At 39.8% G+C, this 10982-nt stretch overlaps 1 protein-coding gene across 2 annotated transcripts in view; it reads left to right on the top strand.

The window, feature by feature from the left end:
• Window positions 1–553: 553 nt before the first annotated feature.
• Window positions 554–10982, top strand: part of MAN1A1 (mannosidase alpha class 1A member 1) — a 177860-nt gene continuing 167431 nt past the window's right edge. Inside the window, exons 1-2 of one of the 2 annotated variants that reach the window (XM_044001208.1) lie at window positions 554–854; window positions 1032–1943. In XM_044001208.1, coding sequence (XP_043857143.1) covers window positions 1308–1943 — 636 coding nt within the window. In that variant the 5' untranslated portion in view covers window positions 554–854; window positions 1032–1307. The remainder of the gene's footprint in view (window positions 855–1031; window positions 1944–10982) is intronic. The other variant, XM_044001209.1, reaches the window with a different exon arrangement.

Here is a 10982-nt window from a genome sequence, read left to right as displayed (position 1 = left end):
AATGCAATAACTGCCCAGGGCCAAGGCCAGGCAAAGATCAACTCCCGGACCTTGACTCCCGCCACCTCCGGCTCAGGGCTCCCAGTCCTTTGCCTCGGGTGCTTATTTAACCTCCAGGGTCTCCAGCTCGCTAAGCCTGGTACTTTGTATAAACAAACAGGCCCCCTCCTCTCTCCCTCTCTTTGTATACCCACACTATCCGCTAGCCGCTGCCCTGCGCTGCCCAGCTTCTCTAGCCCCCAGCTCTTCGAGCCCCCAGCTCTTCCCCCTTCCAGCCACGAGGTCGCCGACGTTTCCTGCTGTCTCCCCTCCCCCCGGGGCTCCACCGCCCCCCGCAGACCCCCAGCCTCCTGCCCCCAGGAGGCCGAGTTTCCCGTAAATTCCCCGCCCCTCTTTCCCCTCGCCCCCTCCCACCTTGGCGCTAGGCTCCCTCCCGTGGCCCAGCCCCGCCCTGCCCCTCCCTTCGCTGTGTCCGTGCGCCCTCCACCAGGCCCCGGACGACCGGGGATTGGTCGGGAGGAGCTGTCACTCTTGGCGGCACGTCACCGCCCTCATTTCCGATCGCCCAGAGCCCGGGAGTTGCTTTAGTGGAAACCCGGCAGCCGAGGAGTAGCTAACGTGCAATACAGCTCACTGGAGCGCCCGCCAGCCCGCCCAGGAGAGCGGCGGCCAGGACAACCAAAGCAGCAGCTACAGCCGCCGCCGACACCGCTGTGGGGGCAGCAGGAATGATGAGCACGGTGCGCGGCCGAAGTTGACTAGACCCTGGCCGCGCCCCTCTAAGCTTTAGAGTTGGCTGTGCCTGCTGTGGGGGGAAGGTGTCCGGTCTCATCCCAGCCCCTGCTGCCACCCAGGTGTGTGCAGGACACCGAGTCCAAGGTGTAGGACCTAAAAACTCCACCTCTGCACGAAGGAGGGGGCAGCGAGGGCGGCACCCGGAGCCTTGCCAGGAGGTGGGGGCCCCAGTGGGGCGGGGACCCACCGGAAACTTTATCCAAATAATTCTCCTTTTCTGCTTTCTCTCCTTGCAGCAGCTGCAACCGGAGGATCCTCCTGTGCGGTGTGGGTGGGCAGTAAGAGCTTTCCCCGGAGACCCCGCTCCGGAAAGAAGTGAGGGGGTGGGGACGTTGTTTCCCTCACTCTGCCCCTCTGGTGAGGATCTACAGCCCGGCGGAAAGATTATTGGGCTCTGGATGCCCGGGACTTGGACCGTGAGCCCCTGACAGCCGGGCTGCAGAGGGGTGAAGTTTGGGGCTGTAAGCTGCGGAGATCAGGGCCACCGAGCGTCCCCAGGGTCTCACGGAGAGATGCCGATGGGGGGTCTGTTGCCTATGTTCAGCAGCCCCCCTGGGGGCGGGCTGGGTAGCGGGCTGGGAGGTGGGAGCGGCGGCGGTAGTGGCGGCTTGGGCATCAGGAAGGTAGCCGGGCCGGGCGCTTTCCGTCTGACTGAGAAGTTCGTCTTGCTGCTGGTGTTCAGCGCCTTCATCACGCTCTGCTTCGGGGCTATCTTCTTCTTGCCGGATTCTTCGAAGCTGCTCAGCGGGGTCTTCTTCCACTCCAACTCGGCCCTCCAGCCAGCTTCGGACCACAAGCAGGGGCTCGGCTTGGGCAGCATCAATGCAGGGGGGAAGGGGGAAGATGGGGGGGAAGATGAGAGGGCAGCAGCAGCTGCCGCCGCCGCCGCGGCGGCTGCGGACAATTTGGCCAAGATTCGAGAAGACCACGAGCGAGCCTTGAGAGAGGCCAAGGAGACGCTGCAGAAGTTGCCCGAGGAGATTCAGAGAGATATTCTCCAGGAGAAGGAGCAAGTTCTCCAAGACAAACTGCTCAACCAAGGCAATGCCGGTGGACTGCCCCACCTGGACTTCCGCCCTCCTATCGGGGCTATTGGACGGGAGCCCAGCGACCCAGAAATCCGTCAGAAGAGGGCAAAGATCAAAGAGGTGAGTGGTGGGATGGGGTGCCATACAAGGAGATCCAGTCCTTGAATAGTCTGTTATTTTTCCTCCCAGGGAAACGAACAGTCATTTCGAACTCTTGAGCTGAATTAAAGGTTAAAATCTTATTGGGGAGGGGGAAGATTTAGTTCTTCCCACTACCCCAGGTGAAGTAACTACTTAAGGAATTTCCTGGAAATGGCTGTTTGGTAATCTGAAAACATCGTACAATCAGGCCGGTTTAGACCTAAAGGTTTAAGCTTTCTGCTTTTATTTTACTTTCTGATGAGTATCAGCGAAGGTATTCTTTCCACCACCACCACCACAAAAATAAGGTATACATTGATGAGTAGGTTAACTTCCTTTATAGGTTAGTATAAAGTAAGCAGACATGAAGAAGTGATTTTTTTTTTGTCAGAAATAATGGAGGAGCAAAAACAAGCCAGATAAGCTTAGTTGTAGCCTTGAAGGGTCTGTCAAGTGGAGCCTTATGTTTCAACAGCCAACTGACAAGTACTGCAACCTTCAGTGATGTGGCAGTGTTGTGCCAGGTGGCATCCTGTACATATAACTGAAAGTACAACTTTAAGACTTGAAGAAATTGCCCGTATACTCATTACTTCAATGTTTACGAAAACAGGTTTGGAGTCCTTTGACATTTCTGATGTATTCTTACTGTTGGAAGCAAAGTATTATGCAACAAGTTTACATCCACAATACATGGTTGAATCTTTATCACAAACAGGGGATTTTCTAAATTCCTTTGTATTTACTTTTTTTTTTTTTTAGTAAGCTCTATAGTGAATAACTAGAATGGTGTAGGGTGAGTGGATATTCATGGTCGAGAAGTTTTATGATTGGTTCTTTGCAGTGATATTTCTCTAAAGTAGAATTATAGAATTTTTCAGCTGGACCAAACCTTAAAGTCATTTCTAAGGTCCCTTCCAGCTAAAATCCAGTTTCATCCAGTTTGTAAAATGACTCCTTCATTTTACAAATCATAAAACTGATGCCCAGAGACATTTTTGTGCAAACTACAGAATAGTAAGTTAATGACAGACCCAATCCTAGAATCTATATGAATCCCAGTAATCCTTTCTACTATGTGGTGGCACCTTTACCCTCTTCAAAGATGTACTTTTGAAGTACAGTTCTTAACTTCCCCAGGCTATATGAATTTTAGCTTCCAGCCCTTTCCCATCTTTCTGAAGAATCAAAGTGCTTTTAAAATGGCATAGAGGGCCTTAATTCTAATTATTTCCACAGATTTATTTTCTTAAACACAATTCAAATGGATGTATGGGAGGGAGAAAGGAGGGTTTTCCATAAAAACCATAAAAACACTGAAGGATGATAAGAAAAGTTTGTCATTTTATGCAGAGAGAGAGAGAAAGAGAAAGAGTGTTATTTTTTTCATAGGGAGTCAAAACTGAAATTTCAGGAGGTAGTAAAGAGATGAGGTATCTAACTGAGCTGCATCCATCCGGCAACTACAATAAGTCCATTTGTCATGTGATTTACTTCCACAGCATTATAGTAAGTGAGTTTTATTAAAGCTGTTGGTAAATCAAGTAAACCTGCAGTAGGTTTCTTTTGGCTCATTATAGATTCTATACCTTCTTAGAAGACTGTACACTCAGTCTCCTAGTTCTCACTGACCACTTGCTCAGTGTGATCTCATTTACTATCCTAACCTCAAGCAGAATGATACAACTAGGAAGAGTGGGTTAAACCATTTCTGAGGGGAAAAAAAATTCTTGCCGTTATCCTCCTCCATAGAATCTTACTCAGTCTTCAAAAAAAAAAACCCTCATAAGAAATAAAAAACAAAACTGAAACTATCTACAACATGAACTATATAATGTGTGTGTTGCATGATCATAAGTTTGAAGATACATATAGGTTATATCTCTTTAGAATGTAATCTTCCAGTTGGTTAGGTCTAAAATAATGCTGTCAGCTATCATGTGCTTATGGAAATTTAAATGTAAATAATAGCTATTCAGTATTGCTGAAAGGGTCTTGTTAGAGCAGAAAAAGTGGGTCAGAGCCAGGTACAGCTTCACTGGATCATATTGAAAGTTATACATATTCTTCCTTGCTCAGTTGGATTCCTCGTCTTATTTTATTCAATCATAAGGTCTTAATTAGTCCTAAGAAGAGAATTTCTCTTGAAATGGATCAGAGTTATTCCCTTAACACTTTGGTGCCTACATGCTTTTTAGTTCCTACATACCATTTCTGAATAAATTCATAGAACTTTATTTTAATCTCATTTCATGTTGTAATAGTTCATAGGAATAAGAAAAAGGTCTTCAATATTTAGAGACTAATATGAAGAACTAGATCTTGGTGCCCCCACTAAACTAGCTAGATGTCCAAGGGAAGAGTATTTCTTAGTAAACCCAAAAAACCATGTTAGGTTGAAACCGTGTGTGTGTGTGTGTGTGTGTGTGTGTGTGTGTGTAGAGAGAGATTTTGATTGATTGATTTATTAGTTTTTCTGGTTAGATAACTAAACTTAAACCTTTCAAACTTGTGGCCTATTTCTCCTATTCTCACTGACACTTTGACATAGAACTAATGAATTTCTGCTTTGGCTTTTCTCTTCATCCTTTCTGCCATTTCCAGTACTCTCTGTGCCCAGGGTCTTAGATTATATATGAGACACAAACAAGTTCATGTCTGTGCCGTCAATATAGTTAGTTATGTGTTGATGGTGAGAAAGCTTTAGATGCAGGAAGTGCTGCCTTTTAAAGTATATAAAGGTTGGACTGATTTGAGGCTTTTGGTCTTTTTGCCAAGACACATATTTAAGTGTTAATAAATTTAATATGAAAGCAGGCAGCGATATTTTATACTAGTAACATAGTTTTATTACTAGTACTCAGTTTTAAAAGGCTGTCATCTCTCAGAAGACTTAGTATTAAACTTGTTTTATACAATGCCTACCACAGCACCATTCACCAATGAGGGTTCCATCAAAGTGGTTTTTGATGATAAACTCATAATGACAACAATAAATAGCTATAAAACTTGAAGATTATTTCAAAGGAGGATTAAGAATTTGATTTCAAGGTTGAAAATTTTGTCAGGGCATAAGATCACTTCACTCTATGGGAATGTTCCTTAATTTGCATATAACATATAATTCAGTTGGATTTTTTTCAATTTTTAATAATCTTTTTTTTCAAGTTGTATTTTTTTTAGAATCAAAACTAGCATCAAGTTAATCATAGAAGTTAAATCTCAGCACCATAGATCTAGGTTAGACAGTATGTAGATGAAGGGACCAATCATTTATATACACCCTACTATGTGTCAGGCATTGTGCAAAGTGATTACAAATATTATGTCATTTAATTTCAACATCCCTTATTTGGCAGATAAAGAAACTGGGACACTCAGAGGTTAAAGGTCTTTCCTAAAATCACACTAGCATTAGCAGAGGTAGGATTCAAAGCCAGGTTCTCTGGCTTTTAATCAACACTTTCCACTGTAACACAGCTTTGACTTCCTATGTATCTGAGTTAAAAAAAAACTTGGGTTTGTGCCTCTATTTGAATGTGGGTATTACTACTAATCCCTGAGAGCCACTTCTAGAAAAATGAAGAGCCACAGAGAATGAAGATCTAACTCAAGGGGCTAATAACTGCTGTGTTGCAGTATTTTGTCTTTTTTGTCTTCCTCCTCCTCCTGCTTCTCTTCTTCTTCTTCTTCTTCTTCTTCTTCTTCTTCTTCTTCTTCTTCTTCTGCAGGGCAGTGATGGTTAAGTGACTTACCCAGTGTCTGAGGCCAGATTTGAACTCAGGTCCTCTGAATTCAGGGCCAGTGCTTTATTCACTGTGCCACCTACTGCCCCTGTCATTTACTTCTTGAAATATACACTATTCCATGTTGGAAATAAACCTACTTTCTCTGAATAGTGCTAGACTTTCCAGTCCATAGAGCTTCCTTAAAGGAGGGGTATTGTCCACTTACTTAAATTTTAAAATGTTACCGTAATTTAAGTGTAATAATTAGGAAAAGTTCAACAATGGGATCACTTGAGTGACCTATTATGTGCAAGTACTATGTTAAGTGACAGAGGCAGGAAGACTAAAATGAAAGGGGCCTCCCATGTTCTAGGAATTTAAATTCTTTTGGAATGTGAGTTCACTTACATTTGGGGAGAGGAGGAGAAATAGTCTACATAATTATAGGAAATTTATGACCTTATAGTTAGAAAACCTGCGTTCAGATCTCACCTCTGATACTCAATATCTGTGTAACCTTAAGCAAATCACTTAGCCTTTTCGGGTCTCTGTTTCCACATTTGTAAAATGGGAAGGGATTAGATTGAATGGCCATTGAGATCCCTTACAACTCAAACCTACAATCCTTTGAGTACCACATCAGTCCTGATTGTCTAAACTCTAAATAATATGACACTCCCTTGAGTACAGGAAAAAGCCCTTGGGGTAAAGAGCTAATCTGTATGGATAGATCCCCATTTTAATATGCAGATACAACAGAATTACACTGGACTCTTTATTAACAGTGCTATACAATAGTATTAATGTATTATTATTTTTTAATCTTAGATGTGTATTATTGGGAGAGGGCAAATTTTTGATTTGGTAGAGTTGATATCAACCAATCTATGTGTACTCAAATGTGCTTAAAAGTCTAGGATTTGATTCATTTACAGAGAAGTGTCTTCCCTCCCACCCTAAATAAATAGGGAGAGAGAAATTACTACTCCATTTGTAGTTTAGGAATGAAAGAGAAGCCAGTTGGCTCTTAGACCACAATGTGATACTATAGCTTTTAAGAACCCACGAAACATTGGATTAGAGTGATAGAGAAGAGCTAAATGTTTACCTCCAAAAGATTTACAATGTTTAAGGGGAATCTATTGGATGGTCCACATTTCTTAAACTGTTTGGAAGAGCTAGATTAAGTTCCTCTTCATGAACTGCCCAGTAAACAGGCAGGAATAGTCAGAATCTTTCCATAGCCATTGTGAAGGTTTCAAGCCTTATAAGTGAGAGTCTTCTTGAAAGTTGGCTCCTTGTCTTGTTCTTCATCTTTTTCCATTTTCCCACAATACTAAAAACAACCTTGCAGGGCGAAGGAAAAGACAGAAGAATAACCCTCAAAAGGGGGTTCATGAAGTTTTAAGACATGGATGGCTGTACTTTGACTGGGGGACAGGGTTTATGGTATTTGAGGTCGGATGGTATATGAATGTTGACAATTCATGAAGGGAGCTGAAGAGGGTAAAAATTGGAGACTGCTTCTGCCAATGCTTTTTATATAGGTTATACTGTATGTTCCTGGAAAATTTGGGTAAGTCATTTACCTCCATGAGCCTCAGTTTCCTCAAACAATAAAATGAGGAGGTTGGGCTAGGTGTCATGTGATATCCATTCTAGCTATGTTCCAATGATTACCTATCTTATTCCTGCCTAAATCTTAGGTCATGTGATTCAAACATTTTTCCAGTTACTCTTGCTTTGTTCCTTTTTGTTATCTGATTACAGTAATACCTGTCTTGAATCTATTCACTCTCTGGCAAGTCACCCACATAGAATGCAACCAACAACTAGGAAGTAAGCTTTTTAAAAAGGGTGTGTGTGTATTTGGGGGTGGGGAGAGATCCTTAGCTATCAAAAGAGTTTTCACATTCTGCATAGCTCAAGTTCATGGATCTTTTTAAAGAAGAGTCATTTACAATTTATTTATTCTTAGTTAACACACCCTGCTAACCAGGTTACTCACCTGGTTTCTGTTTCTTTAGGACTGATAGAAATGGGCATAATGAAAAACAATAAAAAGTAATAGTTGACAAGGTTGACGCTAAAGGAGAAAACAGGAAAAAACTTTTGAAAAAGCATATGCCAAGATTCAAAAAGCACTGCAGTCTGAGGACATCATTGTATTAAAGCACTATACTTTAGGTATCCCAAATGATGACAGTTCTTTCCAGAATGTTTAGTTTAAAAACTTTTGGTGTGTAAAGGAGTATAAGAACTCAATCTCAGAGGTATTAATTATTATATAAGTACCTAACTTTTTCCTAGACAATATGAAGTATCTTTAGAATCATTCTATCATATATACCTTCAATGCATCTGTACTCATAATGCCTTCCATGCTCTGAAAAAAGGTTCAATCTTTTTTTCTCTGTTATAAATGTTTTTACTTGAAATATACCATTCTGCTGAGCACATCTGTTTACCATGGTAGTGACTGTTCTCAAGCTGACTAACCAGGCTTGAAAGTTTCTTCCTTCCTTCCTTCCTTCCTTCCTTCCTTCCTTCCTTCCTTCCTTCCTTCCTTCCTTCCTTCCTTCCTTCCTTCCTTCCTTCCTTTCTCTCTTTCTTTCCTTCTTTTTCTTCCTTCCTTCTCTTTTTCTTTTTTTGCTAAAATAGCTTATTAAGTTTTTTTTAATCTTAAAGAATAATTTGGACAAAGATTGATCAAAGTACATATTAACCTGAAATGACCTCTGGAAGCCTACCAAAAAAAGGGTGGGAAAATAAAACAGGATAAAATAGTTCCTTTCACTTTAGCAAAAATTACATAATTATGAGTTTGCTAGCCAGAGCTCAATCTGTAGCCTCTGTTAGAATTGAAGTTTGTAAGAGATGATTGCATTTTTTACAAAATGGCCACAGATTATGGTGTATTCTCATATTTCTGAAGACAATGTAGTTTCTACTTAAAAATGTCCCTATAAACACTTTAGATTGTAGTTCCTGGGGGGGGGGGTGGAAAAGGTGAAATAGGATTTCAAAAGGATAATTTAAATAGTGCTAGAAAGTGCAAACTTGTAAAACAGATGAGTACCAGAGAAAATTTACTTAAAAGAGAATGGGCGGGGCAGCTAGGAGTACCTGAGTTCAAATCCGGCCTCAGACACTTAACACTTATTAGCTGTGTGACCCTGGGCAAGTCACTTAACCCCAATTGCCTCACTAAAAAAAAAAAAAAAAAAGAGAGAATGGGCACTATTTCTTTTGTTTTTGGTGCTGATGTTTTTCTACTTTGAGGTTTTTCGGCATTGCTCTGATTTTTCTCTCATAACATGACTAATGCAGAAATATGTTTAATATTAATGTGTGTGTATATATATGTATATATGTGTGTGTATATATATACACACATATATATATATATATATATACATATATATATATATATATATCAGATTACCTGCTGTCTAGGGGAGGGGGGAGGGATGGAGAAAAATCTGAAATTGGAAAGCTTGTATAAACAAAAGTTGAGAACTATCTTTACATGTAACGGGAAAAAAACTAAAATACTTTATTAATTTAAAAAAAAGAATGGGTTTTTCACTGCAAAGATGATTTTTTCCACATTTAAAAGGCTGAGACAAAATGAATAATAACATTCTTTAATGTTAAGAATTGGGATTAACTAAAATATCAACTACCTAGGAAGAGTTTTTTGTTAACATTAAGGAAAAGAATCACTTTAAGCTATGAAATTAGGATTTTTAAAAGCAAGTATTTTTACCCATGCTGCTTAAGACAGTGAATAGCTGCACATTTCAAAATTTATTTATACTTTGACCTTGGCTAGTTTATAAAAGTCTGCCAAATGCCAGCACTATTTAAATTTGGCTTTGAAGATTGCCTTATGATGATAAATAACTTGATAAAATGGGGTATATTATTTTTCTAAATGATAGTTTGAGGTGATAATAATTTTAGAATATTTAAGATGCTTTTATTTGAGATGTGGTATTTTACTAGTCAAGTAGCCAGGCTCGGCAATATATACTATATGTAGTAAACTGTTGGCTTTAATCACATAATTAGAAGTTCTTTTGTAATTTACTCTCTTCTTAAAAGGTTTATCAGCTTGGGTCAGTAAATCTTGTAGGGTATGTATAAAGATGTATCTTTACTACTACACCCATTGAAAAGGATATTTTATAATTGACAACAGGGGACTGGAATTTTGATTTCATAGATATTAGGAACTCCCAAATAAGAAAACTTCACTTTATCAACCATAGATAAGCATCTGTTCTTCCTATGGCACTAAGAAATTAACTGACTTACCCAGAAATCAATCATAGAACAAGTATATATCAGAGGCAAAACTTAAACTGAGGTCTTTTGGACTTTGAGGACAACTCTCTATAATCACCTTTACCCTATAATTGGCATAAACTTAATGAATTGTTGAAGCATCTTTTGTTAGTCTTAATTATTTAATCTTCCTAGTGATTACTTAATCTTTTAATGACCCATAAAGACCTTAAAAATTAAAGTAATTTGTATTAACAACACAGGTGGTATTGGCTGTTGTTGAAAGGAACTATGACAAGTTGAAGGATAAGTATTTTTTACTAAATAATTAATAAATAATAAAACTGATGTAAACAAGAACCACTTCTTTTGGTCTCTAGTTTCTAAAATAAATAATTTGTTATGTTTTCTATCTGCTCATAGTTTTTGATAGGCTATGAGGTGTGATAGTAAAGGGCAGGGATGGGATAATGTTGCATCCCCCATTGTGCCTACCACAGTACCTTGTAATAGGAGTTTTCATATTTGTTGAATGAATTTTAAAAGTAATAAAACATTTGCTCAACAAAAAATAATCCTTCAAAGGAGACTTTTATTCCAAGGATGTCTCCTGTGCTGAATACCTTCATGGAATTCCTCCTTGCAATTTTGAAGCAAAAAAGGAAAAGGCCAGGATTCAAAGATGGTGATTTAAATCATGGCATCTGCAAATCGTATCTTTATTTGGTATCTGCAAATAGATTTCAGGGAGGGTCCATGAACGAACTTGAATGGAAAAAAATTATATTTTTATTTTTCACTTACCTTAGGTTTCCTTTATAATCCTACATGCATACATATGTATTGCATTTAAAACATTGTTGTGGGGAGTTCATAGGCTTTACTAGATTGCCAAAGAGGTCTATGACAAACAAAATTGAAGAAGCCCTGTGCTATTGAAAGCAGATGGTCTTATAAAGCAGATTATTGCAGATAATAGATTAAAAAATGAAAATCCTTT

This window comes from Dromiciops gliroides, chromosome 4, assembly GCF_019393635.1.
Source record: "Dromiciops gliroides isolate mDroGli1 chromosome 4, mDroGli1.pri, whole genome shotgun sequence".
Classification (NCBI taxonomy): domain Eukaryota; kingdom Metazoa; phylum Chordata; class Mammalia; order Microbiotheria; family Microbiotheriidae; genus Dromiciops; species Dromiciops gliroides.
Note: the sequence above shows the minus strand (reverse complement) of the source record. Positions and strands in the feature narration are given on the sequence as shown.